This window comes from Haliotis cracherodii, unplaced genomic scaffold, assembly GCF_022045235.1.
Source record: "Haliotis cracherodii isolate W230 unplaced genomic scaffold, xgHalCrac1.p SCAF_23, whole genome shotgun sequence".
Classification (NCBI taxonomy): Eukaryota; Metazoa; Mollusca; class Gastropoda; order Lepetellida; family Haliotidae; genus Haliotis; species Haliotis cracherodii.
The window spans coordinates 3020046-3034435 of record NW_027266279.1 but is presented as its reverse complement, the minus strand read 5'-3'; the positions used below and the strand labels follow the sequence as shown (position 1 = coordinate 3034435).

The window sequence follows — 14390 nt, the reverse complement described above, 5'->3', positions numbered from 1 at the left end:
ACGATGACATGCATCAACCAAGTCAGCCAGCCTGACCACCCGATCCCGACACCCGACAAGCACCTTAGGTCTGAATCCCACTGATACCTTGGCTGGTAACATATACATCATTATTTCAATAGTCCAATAGTTTGGACCTGCTTTTCCATTCATTACTGTCAATATATTTTGATGTTATTATCATGCCTCAATCTGCATATCAGTCCTCTGGTCTTCGGTCCTCGGGTTTATGTGCGGTATATGAAAACTGCTTTTTCATAACCTATTAATCATATACCACAACATCAAATTGTAAAATGTATCAATTTGCAAGTGAATGCAATACATGTTCATTTTGTTTTGAAGTCACTGTCACGGGAAAGAACGTAACTCCAGTTTCATGCCATACGGGCTGATATTGACCGCCCATGCATTAACAAGACATGTCAGCGCGACAGGGGTATAAATACTATAATACCGGGCCGGTTATCAACCGGCTATGCGTTGGCTCTCTGGCACACGTAAAATGCCTACTTGAAGTGTCATTGATAGAAGTATGACAAATATATTCATCTTACCTTACACGTGAATGTTGGATTCTGATTGCCTGAGACCCATTCTATTATTTTCAATATACCCCGCTAACATTTGATGTGTTCCCCGCTCGAATTGCCAAACTGTTGGCATTACATTTGCAACATACCAACCGCCATTTTGTATCTCCAATTATTGAAGATACAATGCCATTCTCCAGATATTTACGATATTTTCCGAATGAAATAGATCTAGGGGGAATAAATCTTAAGTTTGTTTTCTGTCATCTGCTGCTACTATGAATGTTGAAAGTGAACTAAATGGATAAATGCCGAACTGTAGTGTTCTTACCGATTCGGACCAAAACTTGCTTGCATAAGAAATACCTGCACTATGCTTAAGTGTGCGGTATGATAAATTTGTTGTGTACCCTACAATGGCCTCTTATAACTAACGGAGGAAACATAAACCCATGACCCTTGCGAGATCAGTGAAGAATGTATAACATACAAAGGACATTACTCAACAACATGTGTTCATTGATCCGGAAATTTGTTAATACGGACATTACTCTTTACCAATGAAAATTAATGTTGACGATTTTATTGGCACTGCCCAGGACATTTGCTTTCAACATATTCACGGTAATCATGTCGATGGTTGTTCCCTGTATTGTATTGATGGTTGATACAATCTCATTGCTGTAGATAAAAACTTGAACATGAACAGAAACAACTCCATTCATTTTGTGAAATGAACATAAACTCGAGTTTGGCTAATCATGTTGGTGCAGCTTTACAATCAACATTTTATGTACCTGAAGGCATCACTGACACCATTTTGCTAAGTCAGCTCTTCGTAAAATGGATAAGTGAGACCTTATTTTAGTTGATTTACACTGTTCAAAGTGGCGTTAAACCCAGCCCACTCACCCAATGATGACACCAAAACCCGAGGTTCGAACCCGATTTCAATATGGCTGTACGTCTACACATTAAAGACAGACAGTGTGCTGTCATGACAACAACGGGATATTAAAGTCGCCCTGGTCACGAATCATATACCCGCTGTTGTTTTTATTCAGACCCTTTAGTGTTTGTCCACAATGCATGTCAACATCAAAACAATAAAAACAGTCTATAATGAAACTAAATTTATTGTTATCACAGTTACATGAAGTATTTACAATGACCAATATAGATTCCATTAAGATGTATGAAGTTTTCATGTATCAAAGGTAAAAACAAAATGGCAAAATCATTGTGAGCTGAAACTTTCTGTCGAAAAATAAAAGGGGAGAAACAACACCCACATTATGAATTGACACACAAGAAACTGTTATGACGTGTCAGGAAATCCAATGACTCCGAATTTGGAGATATACTGACAGCAAGAAAAGAGGGAACAGCTACAAAGGGAAGCGTGTTTGTTGTGGACTTTGGCATGTACTTGACATGCCAGAGACAACACAAGAGATCTTCGAAATTGTATTTGTTCATAGGAGGTATCGTGCTTCCCCAGACTAATGACGGCCATGAATGTATATGCTACCTTGAAAAGGTCACGTAAAGGGATAAGGTGCCTTAAAAAATCCACGAATGTTTTAATTTATCTCCTACTACACTAAATTGCCTCAAAGTATATATTAAATATTTTCACACTTCGTGAAATAATTGTTGAAACTGGTATAAACCTCAACGAATCGAACTTATAATCTATGTATTACCAGTAACCATAGAATTATACACCTTCATGATTGGCTGCTTCAAATTGAAGGACAGGACCTGAAGCATACTATTTTCATATGCAAAGGTGTTGTCTATTACATCAAGTGAAATGCCTTGTCGTTCTGAACTGTAAATGAAATTTTGTACAAAGCCTGTGTTCACACCGAACACATCAGTTGCCATAATCGCAATATTTATATGCTCTCTGATTTCTTTCTATCAGTATATTTAAATCAAGGTGCATCTTTGTTTCTCACTTGTTGTTTGAGCAAGAATGAATGAATGTTTTGAACACTTATGAAAGAAAGTCACAGATTTAAACAATATTTCAGTTACCTCACGATGGCTACACTAACTGGAAGGGGAACTCCCACAACTCCCCAGGGTCATGAGTGGGATTCAAACCCACGACCTCCATGGCTAAGGAACGCAAAACATGGGGAGTAAATGTGTTATTCATACAGCTGAACAACAAAAGGAGATACAACTGTCTCCTGGCTGTACAGGAACTTGTATAAACAGGACTTGGTTGGGACCTAACGTTCAGTCCGGTTCAGACAGAGGTCCGGCTTTGTGAGATTATAGCAGTAAAGCCCCAAACTGCCAAGATACGACATTTCACATGTTACGATGTTTACACGACAGAAGTATTTTAATCAACCCCAGGGTCATGAGTGGGATTCAAACCCACGACCTCCATGGCTAAGGAACGCAACTATGTACATATATCCGAAGACAATTAGGTCATTCTGACATATGATCTTGCGTGAAAAGTTGTGAAAACTTTGCAAAACAACTCCACTTGAGTGAAGGTAAATGAGAGAAAAACACTTTCTTTCAGGTGTGATGCTGACAAACCCAATAATCTTTACCGAGGCGAATCTGATATTTGATACACGATACGCGGATCCTGGCATGGTTGATGAGGTGCGATGGTAGCGATGCGACTGTCGTGACTCTAATATTTTTTATATGATGCGGCATACTTGTTATCCCACCCAAACCCCCATCCTCTTGAGACAGACAACAAAGACAGTAGTTCACGCTACTGGCACAAATTATGCTTCCAACGAGGTCAGATACGTTTGTCAACAGCACTGAGACATCAAAGAGAAATGAAAAGTCTTTCATGCCAAAATATAATTTCAAGCCCCCTTTATGTGAAGACCTCACTGCATGATAGATTTTTTTCTATTTAGATATTTTTAAAAATATCGACGTAATTGTCATTGAAAGAAGAACGGTACCCTCCTGTGTTCACATACGTTGGTCGGCCCTCCCACCTGCCCGCTAATAAATAACGTGTGCGTTGTCTTCGCTGGTTTGTTTCACTTTAAAAAGTTCCTAATTTCCCCCTTCAAATTATACCATCCATCGACTAACGAAAAAAAAACAAAAAAAACCTCTAATAAAAACACTGCAGTGTAACCTTATTAAAGTAAGCCATCGAGCGATATTCGAAGACTGGAGGACCTGAAGTAACTCGTGACCTACATACGTCACAATACCTAACCTTTCTGAACACGAAGACAGTGTTAGCCTCCTTAAGAGAATAAGCCAAACCTTCAATAGACGCTCGATGATTACCTTTTATTTGAACTCCGATATAGCGTGTATGATGATGTTATTGTTTGGACCCAAAAACCTAGATAAAAAAAATGTGGTTGTGTTTAGGAGAGGTGGTAAACTCGCGAAGTCCGAAAACTGGTTTTACAAAAACATCCAAGTTAGTCTTGCAGATGAATATAAATACCTGGGTATTTTATTTACAAAGACTTTGAATTTAGGAAAAACTTTCCACAATTTAGCTATAAGGGCCAAGCAAGCAATGGTCTTGTTACTAACCACTGTATCTAAATTAGAACCTGTTCCACCTAGAGTTTATTTTAAGCTATTTGATGCCCAAATACAGTCTAGCCTTTTATACGGCTCAGAACTTTGGGGTTTTACAAATTACGAACCAATAGAGAAAATACATTTGTATGCATGTAAGAGGTTTTGAAGACAGGAATAAACACTCTAAACTGTATCGTTTATGGCGAATGTGGAAGATATCCGATGTACATTAATGCAAATATTCGTTGTTGAAAATACTGGTTTAAAATTTGAGAAATGCACGAAGACCGCCTGCCTAGAAAAGCATACAAAATGCTACTTAATCTGGACAATCATGGGTACACAACATGGGCATCAAATATTCGATATATGCTATTTTATCACGGTTTCGGTTATGTGCAGTTGTATCGAGGTGTCGGTAATAAACATGATTTTTTAAAGATTATTTCATCGAAAGTCACTAGATATGTTTCAGCAGGATTGGAGATCGACACTTGAAAACAGTTCAAGATATGTCATGTATAGAAATTTTAAATCGTGGATTGAACCTGAATTGTATTTAAATGTTATAACATTCAAATCTCTGCGCATAACATATTCAAGATTTCGTCTTGGATTGTCTGGAATAATGGTTATCATTGGACGACATCGTTCTGTCCCGAAGCCAATGAGATTGTGTCCTTTCTGCCAAACTTGTATAGAGGATGAAACTTTGAAAGTTTCAGTTGTATCACGGCGCGTCAGCCTTGAGATTGAGAAAAAGCCGAAATGACACAGTTCCTAGACGTTCACCACGAGAATGATGGGTATATGATGCTGAGGAACCAAGGATCATAATCAGGGCTAAACTGAAATCAGAACTCGAGATCATCATATAATGGCACGACAAAGGGACCCAAATATGCGAAGCAACTTTCAGAGATCTGAGTAGGAAGTAACATGTTGGAACATGAGTTCAGGAACATGTAACCAAAAATAACAACATGTACTACATGTACTGGGAAACCCAGATAATTTGGATGATACCGTTCCCAGATGAAGTGTCCAGAATAACGTTTCCGCGGTAACCCAGCAAAGGTATAGGAGTAATGTTGTTCTGAATCTACAAAGAGATGTTCTGAAAGAGATCGCTCAGATGCAGGTTTGTAGGTTAACATGTTTCACTGAACTTTGAGAAAATGGAACCATAATTTCTATAAAACTCTATTTAAATGTATTTTCTCTGACATTATTAATACAGTATGTACAAAGTGGTATAATATATTTTCCTTTAACAAACAAATAACAATGACACATAAGGATGAATTCCCTCACTTTTCTACAAACTATGCATCTTGTAATTGTTTATATTGATACATATGGAATTCAGGATTGTCCCTCTCGAAAATAAGTCATTTCAAAGAAGCAGGGTCGGGTTCACAAAGCGATCGAGGTGAAACGACTGAGTCTATGTTAAAGTATGGGAGTTACAATAGTCGTAGCCCTAAGACCGCTTTGTAAAACGGAGCAAAGTCCAGGCAAAACATGGGGAGTAAATGTGTTATTCATACAGCTGAACAACAAAAGGAGATACAACTGTCTCCTGTCTGTACAGGAACTTGTCTAAACAGGACTTTGGTGGGACCTAACGTTCAGTCCGGTTCAGACAGAGGTCCGGCTTTGTGAGATTATAGCAGTTAAACCCCAAACTGCCAAGATACGACATTTCACATGTTACGATGTTTACACGACAGAAGTATTTTAATCAACCCCAGGGATACTGATATTGAAATTAATAGTAAAATGGGAAATAAACATGAAACAGAACTCGTTTATGTTTCAGAGGGGGTAATATAACAAGAATACAGACGTTAATTGCTCAGCGTGATATGGATTAATGGTATATGGGAATACAGCTGTTTAGCAGGATGCGGGCATCAAAAGTACACGAGATAACACATTTCAGCTATAACATAGGCATGTACACAGAAAGGGAATACATTTGTTGTCTGTTTATTGACACTGTTTAAATGGGGGTTGGGGTGGGTTGTTTCTGTTGAGTTTCTGGAAACAATAGCCCAGCTTTAATGTTTATTGCTCCTCTTTCGGAGAAAACAAACTCATTTAGTAGATTTTCTTAATGAACCACGGAAGCCAAATATATTTTCCTCACTCGTGAATGGGTGGGAAAAGAATTAATATACATAAATGTGTGCACTTGAAATAATGAAATGAATTAGTTATGCCCTGGGCCCACTTTCACAAAGCGATCTTAGCTCTACGACTGTCACAAGTCAATATTACAGTATGGGAGTGACGATCATCGTAGCGCTAAGGTTGCTTTGTGCAAATGAACCCTGGGGTGGGCTGAGGGAACATGTCAGATTTTTTTAGCATTGATGCCATAGTATGTGGAGGTCACTGTTTTGCATGTATACTTCAAATTGATATCTTGTAAAGTCAGCTTCTGGACATAGTTCTACATGGTGTGAGAACCTGAACAAATGCTGTTCCTGAATATGAAATATTTTGTTCCACCGATCATGTTAGATGATTTTGCAAGCAAAACAAACAGTATTTTATCAAAACGACAGCTTGCATACTGAATGTGGAGGAAAATATCCAAACATGAATTTGTCATCGACAATGGACTCAATAGGGACCGGTCATTTCTTGCAGGGGTCAGGGTGTTTGATGCACTCATAACCAGAAAATAATTAACCTCCCCTAATGCTTGACCCTCCCCAGGTCCTTGTTTAATTTTTTCATCTCCCCGAAAAGACAAAATGCAGTGAGTAATCACCCCCACTCCACCCCCCAGAGACTGTTATATTCTTATTCTCTCTGACCCCCGTTTATAATAAATGACCGGTCCCCTCTGTTTCAGTATAATACAAATAAGGATGACTATGACCGTTGACGTGGAAGATTATAAAAAAACATAAACTTCCATGACATAATCATATTCACTCAATAAGGGCCCGTGTCAATAATATGACTTCGTAAAAGAACAAAATACTTCTCCTCATAGAATGTGGAAAACATTTGTTTCTTTTTTACGGTAAGAACAGCTTCAAGACCCCGTTGCAGTAGTCAAAACAACCACATCGTCAATACTTGCCAAGTTTCTACGCACTACCTTCCTCTACCACCTTGAATACACTGTTTAAATGTGCACTGTCGTTATTGTTAACCAACGAATCAAGGCACGACCTGGATCTAGCGAGAGGGAAGCAATGGAGTGGTCAGACCAATGAGCGCTCAGTTTACATCGCACAAACGGCAATACGTCTTGCGGCAATCCCCTCTACACGTTGACTGTTTGCCGTTCGTTCCTGCGACAGACTGGGGGCAAGAGCAGCGCAATCGCATTAAAATCATATCTTAGTTCTCGCTACCGCTAAACAAACATCTGAGAACATCCCACCACGGGTCACGTCAGAACGACCTTCCGCGAGCTTTGACCGACCAATGAAATGACCAACCAGAAAGCAGCTTTCTCGTGCTTTACGGCACTAATTTCAAATTGGCGACTACGCTTCGAAACATATTTTGACAAATTTTCGATTACAAATTAAAAACCTGAACAAAAGAACACTCTGGAATGGCTAATAGATGGTCTAGATTGTATGGATTCACTCGTTAAACCCGTAACTATTGCTCGGAATACCTCGTGTTAGAGTTTTCGAGGTTGGATGATTAGAAATCACATTCCGACTGTCGCTTTCATAATCTGGTAAGCGACGCTCTGATTGGTCGGATAAAAGGTCGTTCTGACATGACCCCTAATGGGATGTCCTCAGATCTTTGTTTAACGGTAGCGAGAATTGAGGTCTGATTTTAATGAGATTGCACCAAGCGGAGGATCCGGGAATCAGTCTACTCTACACTTGTTCATGTTGTAGGATTCGCACATGCGTGGTGTAGGGCTCATTTGACTGCCTTGAGTTATGCACGGCCTCATTTCATTTCCTGACTTAAAATAGACGCGCGTCAGGAAGAAAGTGTACACAGAATCTGTGAAGTATTGACGATGATATTACATTATGAATACCGACTTGGTCAACTGAAAACTATCTTTCATGAAGATAAAGTGGAAAAGATTCAATGATAATTACATATTTGTACAGGACTAAAACAATATAATATACATAGTATACATTTAAATATAAAACATTTCATTTCCCTAATGTTCATTTTCACTTTTCGTTAGGTATGGTTTCATGGGCCTACTGATCCAGCTTATAAAATCATTTACTGTAGCCTTTTAGTGTATTGTATATCACCTGAATTCCAGTACCCTAAACATACGTGATCATCTTAGAGCAATTGATTTCAGATATGCTTTTAAGTACCATATATTAGAACATTATTTATGAAGGTACGTAATTTTCCATTTTCCATACGAGGTAACAATGACACCTGTCTCCACCAACTGCACGAGGTAAACCAATGACACCTGTCACCAACACCCACGAGGTAACCAATGACACCTGTCACCACCACCCACGAGGTAACCAATGACCCCTGTCACCAACACCCACGAGGTAACCAATGACACTTGTCACCAACACCCACGAGGTAACCAATGACACCTGTCACCACCACCCACGAGGTAACAATAACACCTGTCACCCCCTGCACGAGGTAACCAATGACACCTGTCACCAACACCCACGAGGTAACCAATGACACCTGTCACCAACACCCACGAGGTAACCAATGACACCTGTCACCACCTCCACCAGGTAACCGTGTTGTCCCTGCACGTGGTGGAAGTAGTCCTTAGCCAGCCTCTCTACCAGACATAGCACTTCTTCTCGGGGTTCATATACGACGTACGGGGACAGTTGAATGCATCGCTGAAGTACTGTGAGTTCTGCATAGTGCCTATAACTCTACAATAAGAAAAAATAAGAAGTTAATCTTCATAAGCTTTTGCAAATGCAATATTAGTCTCCCCATTTTTTCACGCGTGTGTGGGCACTGGGGGACCCAGAGGGAGAGTGAATACACTTCAAACACACCACACGCACGCACGCATGCACGCATATATGCATGCATGCATGCAAACGTACACACACAAGTTAAACATATGGATAGGTAATTACTGGACATAACAGACCTTACCTGAATCTACCTGGACTGTGAACGCCCGTAAGGATCCGACTAATTGCGTTCTCTCGCCTCATGTTGGAACACCAGATCTGCAGAAAAAAAGCACCTTGTAAGCAAATTATACCTCATGCACGACAACACCAAGGTGAATGTAATCGGGGTCAGATAGTCGAATGAGTGGTGTGTTTGGAGTGAGTGAGGAAATCAGTGAGTGTAGAACGGAGAGGATCCGGAGTCCTCTGGAAGGCGCTAACAATTAAACCAATTCAGCAGCTCCGGAACCGATGTATGTGTTCTGCAAAATGAGAAGTTTATTCGCTTACAAAAAATAATAAAAGGGTATCTATATTGCGCATATTTCCACAGCACTCGGGGGCATGCTCAAAGTGCTATTATTACTCTGGTCACTGGATCAGTGTGCACTCAAGAATCATTCTCAGCTCCCTAGGGAGTATACAACCCAAGCCTGTGAGGCGCTAGATGGTATTGCCATCTCATCCTACCGGGTACCCACTCACTGCTGGGTGAACAGAGGCACATTTCGAACAAAGTCACTTTCCCAAGGAGAAGCCACATGTGTTACGTGTGCTTCAGTGTGGGGTAGGACTGAAGCACCCAGGAGCCAAGCTGCCGAAACCCACTCACCCATCCAAGGACTCTCTGCAACCGACGTTGCTAAACTTCACCTGATTTGGGACCTGTGCGCTCTGCACAGGAACACGTGCCACCACATGTGAGACTCACCTGTGCGAAGCTGATAAAGAACAGCTGATTGTTGTTGTACTTGAGTCCCGGAAGTAATTGCTCCTCCTTGCCCTGTTCCTCTACCCACTTCCGGTACGCCTAAAGCAAAGGGCAACACTGTTTTGTAGCATAGAAATAACAGCAGGAACAGTGGTTTGAGTAAAGGAGTATGGGACATTAGATCTACTTATTCTGTACGCAGCTTGGGATCGATGTAATTGAGACATCAGACCATCTGTTTATTATGATCTATACCGAACAAAAAAGCTTGGGTTCATGACTATGCTTGGGGCTATCTCTTTGTAGTGAAAACAGAGCACATTTCATGAAAATATCCCACAAGTAGTCATGATCACTAACTTCGTTTGATCAGTATGTGTGTCAGTAGTTGCAGTTTCCTGGCTCATCCGGTCAAAGAAAACAGTGAAGAGGTAGTAAAACAACACGTATGCCATCTTCCCAGCTCTACAATGTATGCATATATACGCAACACCAAAAGAAACGCGAACATTAGAAATTATGGGTAGTTAGTTCACAAGTTAAGAAGAGATGTTTCTGATGTGTACCCATTAATGACAAAACTAACAATCAGTCAAGCGTTACCACAGTGTGTCTTTATTGTTTTGAGGGTATGCTGCAAGTGATTTCCAAACTTTACACCTTATATTAAGCGCATAAGGCACTGTCATAATACTCACCCTATAACTTTGCTTAACTCCGCCATTATCGGCAATGTTTTCACCCTGAGTATTAATTCCGTTAATCTGAAACGTTCAAAGGAAGTTAATAATATTAACACAACGTTTGTTTGATCTGTGACCAAAAGCAATCACTAACTAGAATTCGAGTACCCCTGGCAAGGAGCGCGTTCTGCCGGAGAAGTCATTTCAGGGACATGGTCATTGCAAGGACATTCCAATACAGACATCTGGAAATCTATCTCAAGGCTACGTCTCCAGTAAGCCAATGCTACACTGTACCAAGTACAGGTGAAGACAACTTTGTTCTCCGATCTCCAAGACTGAATTCCCATACTTCCTCAGGTTTACGACAGTCGTAGCTCTACGATGGCTGTGTTTTAAGGAGTCCAGGGACCCGTTCTACAAAGCGATCTCAGAGCTGCGACTTTCGTAGCTCCCATTCTTTCACAGACTTACGATCGTCTCAGAGCTAAGATCGCTTTGTGGAACTGGTCCCTGGTCATGGATTAACAAAACATTCTTTTCGCTAAGACGATCTCAACTCCTATACATATATTTTAAACAGTCGTAGCGCTAATATTGTTGTAAAACAGAGTCCTGAACTCGGATGCACATGGCGTTCTCAGCGCTACAACTGTGGTAGAGAGTGAGTTGGGTTTAACGTCGCTTTGAAAATATTGCTGTTATATATACCGACATGGTCGGTAGAAGGAAAGCTTGAAGTGATGCAGGTCTTAGACGTTTACTAAGTTGGACCAACAATCATAATCAGGAACCCCTGGTGTAACTATGATAAGCTCACTTCATGTTAAAGAGTTAGGATCATCTCAGCTCTACGTTCACTTTGTACCACTGTTCAATATCATCGTGTATGAAGATCCGGGGTAGAATAGGTCTTCAGCAACCCATGGTTGCCGTAAATGGCGACAGTGCTTGCCGTAAGAGGCGACAAACGGGATCGGGAGGTCAGACTCGCTGACAAGGTTGATGCATGTCATCGATGCCAATTGCGTTGATCGATGCTCATGTTGTCAACACTGGATTGTCTAGTCCAGACTCGATTTTTTAAAGACCGCCATCATATAGCTGGAATATTGCTGACAGCGGCGTTAAACAACAAACAAACAAAACGAAAGATTTTGTGCGGCATTTTACAATCACGTCAGTTACCTTCATGTCCGCCTCGGGCACAGTATACTGGGAATATTGGTCGATGATACAGTCGGCCTTGACCTTGAACTTGTCGATGGCGTCGTCGCTCCACCATTGGACAAGGTTACCATTCTTGTCGTACTGTCGCCCTGTTGGTGGAAACGTAGGTCAGCAAACATTTTCAAAAGCTACCCGTCTGTTCAACTACTGTCTGAATGATACCCGTTTAACTAAACTAACGGCAATAGAAAGAATACACTCGGATTTTACCCAGAAATTACAAACGTTATCAAAACGTTACTGGGCTGAAAACAGTCGCCTAAACACTGCAAACCTAAGGTCCAAATCACAACAATGATACCCGTGTCAAATGCCACCCAATAACTATTTCTTGTTTGTTTCAATTTTAGCCACCATCAAACATGGGTGTATACTTTCTTTTGGCCGACAGTTAGAAATACACGGCGCGTTAGATTAATCTAACACTGAATAACGGAAGTGACCATTTTTTTGTAAAATCTGTTCTAGGAAGGAGCCCGGACAATGTCTTCATCTTCACGAATCTAGACTTACTAAAGCATAGTAGACGTTTGTCTGTTATATTCAGGATAAAACTTCATTTGAGTAGACTATTGAAGAATATGATATTTCATTAGGGTAAAGAAAATCAATACAAAAGAATATGATTCCTTAAAGAATGTGACATCCCTTCATAAAGACTATGCTAATACTTCAGAACGGGCGTCACAAAACGTTTTCATCAGGAACCATGGTTTACACTGTAGATGAACCCGCCATCAGAATCAGATATAATCCAAAGAAATATTCGCTTTTATCCAGAATATATTTAAAAGTGAACATGGCGTGTTGTGTTTAAAACGATAATGGTCTCACCCCTATCTTCATTAAACGTTAATGGTCTCACCTCTATCGTCATAAAACGATAATGGTCTCACCTCTATCGTCGAAGCCGTGGGTTATCTCATGGCCGATCACCACACCGATACTGCCATAGTTCAGGGACCTAAATGAATGGGAAATTACTCCAACATAAAACCAACAGCAGGAAGAAAAAACAGCCTTATCATATTTACAATCATGTCCTATACAATCCACTAGACTATCGAGTATTACTGATTGATTTGATTTGATTTCCATGATGTAATTATCATTTACAATGAACTCTCGACAATTGAAATCTGGGATTCAAACCCGAAATTTGTGGATCCTGGATCGGTTAGGGGACACAACTCTATACAGAGAATTACGTTGATGACTAGCCTACATGTTACACATGGACACAGTATGCCTTGAATGTTTTCATTCAAAAATATCTTTCATACATAGTCATCCTCGATTATCTGATTATATCCAGAAACCTCATTAATACCGGATAGTCTAGTAACCAACGTTTCGGACAATATTGTTTACATACAACGTATAGCCAATGACATATCTCCAAAACAGGGCTTCGTTAATCTGGAAATTGGATAATCCGGACGATTGCACCGGAAATGGTAGTGTCCAGATTCACCGGGTTTCACTGTTTACAGCTCTATTTCCTTTATCCGAGATGAAACGTTTGACTCTAGAGTGTTTCTTGGGCTTCGGTCCTGCCCCACACTGAAACACGTGACGTGACGTCTCCTAAGGCAAGAGATATTATTCGAAATATGCCCCCTTCACCACATCTTCCCGAGGCAAGGGCGTTAACTGACTATACATGTTCAGTTTCCACTGAAACTGAACTTTTATAATCAGTTAACTCCCTTGCCTCCGGAAGATGGATTCACCCCTCAGTGGGTACCTGGTAGGTAGGATGAGATTGTAATGTGAATGTTAACTGTCTAGTGCTTCATGAGGCAGCTTGGGCAGTATACTCTCCAGGGAGCTGAGTCCACACTGTTCGCTGACCTGGGTTATAAAAAAACTACCGTAAGTAGTAGTGTTAGTAGTATTGGGCGAAGAAATAATGCGTCACTTACTTGTGGTAGGTTTTGCTGTAGAATGGTGGTTGTAAAATCCCTGCTGGAAACACTGAAACAGACGCCACAGTATTGAAATCAGTGAGTGAGTGGTGTATAGCCAAGATTTTATTTGTTTGTTTGTTTGTTTGTTATTTAACGCCGCACACAGCAATATTCCAGCTATATGACGGCGGTCTGTAAATAATCGAGTCTCGACCAGACAATCCAATGATTGACATCAGGAGCATCGATCAACGCAATTGGGATCGATGACATTTATCAACCAAGTCAGCGAGCATGACCACCCGATCCCGTTAGTCGCCTGTTACGACAAGCATAGTCGCCTTTTACGGCAAGTATGAGTTGCTGAAGACCTATTCTACCCTGGAATCTTCACGGGTCCTCAGATTTTAACAGTATCGAAGTTATACCACTTCCAATAAGTTTCATGAGGAGGAACGCCCGCAGTGATGCAAGTGTTTGATGTTTACGTCTTTGATGGGGGCAAGTTTCCTACAAACTAAGATCATGTTGAGGAATCTCAAATTCCAACGATTATAGGATTCTGGAATGCCTAAAGGAACTCTGATCAGCTTGTTGCGCCTCAGACTAAAAAGGGAAAGTCTAACGAAATATTTATACGATAAAACTCG

At 40.6% G+C, this 14390-nt stretch overlaps 1 protein-coding gene across 3 annotated transcripts in view; it reads right to left on the bottom strand.

Moving 5' to 3' along the window:
- Window positions 1-1719: 1719 nt before the first annotated feature.
- Window positions 1720-14390, bottom strand: part of LOC139471624 (neprilysin-like) — a 76387-nt gene continuing 63716 nt past the window's right edge. For 2 of the 3 annotated variants that reach the window (XM_071254014.1, XM_071254015.1), the window contains exons 16-22: window positions 13756-13807; window positions 12727-12794; window positions 11789-11919; window positions 10616-10681; window positions 9918-10016; window positions 9186-9262; window positions 2907-8953 (exon numbers count right to left, since the gene is read on the bottom strand). In XM_071254014.1, coding sequence (XP_071110115.1) covers window positions 8854-8953; window positions 9186-9262; window positions 9918-10016; window positions 10616-10681; window positions 11789-11919; window positions 12727-12794; window positions 13756-13807 — 593 coding nt within the window. In that variant the 3' untranslated portion in view covers window positions 2907-8853. Of the gene's footprint in view, window positions 2653-2906; window positions 8954-9185; window positions 9263-9917; window positions 10017-10615; window positions 10682-11788; window positions 11920-12726; window positions 12795-13755; window positions 13808-14390 lie in introns of those variants that run through there. The other variant, XR_011653857.1, reaches the window with a different exon arrangement.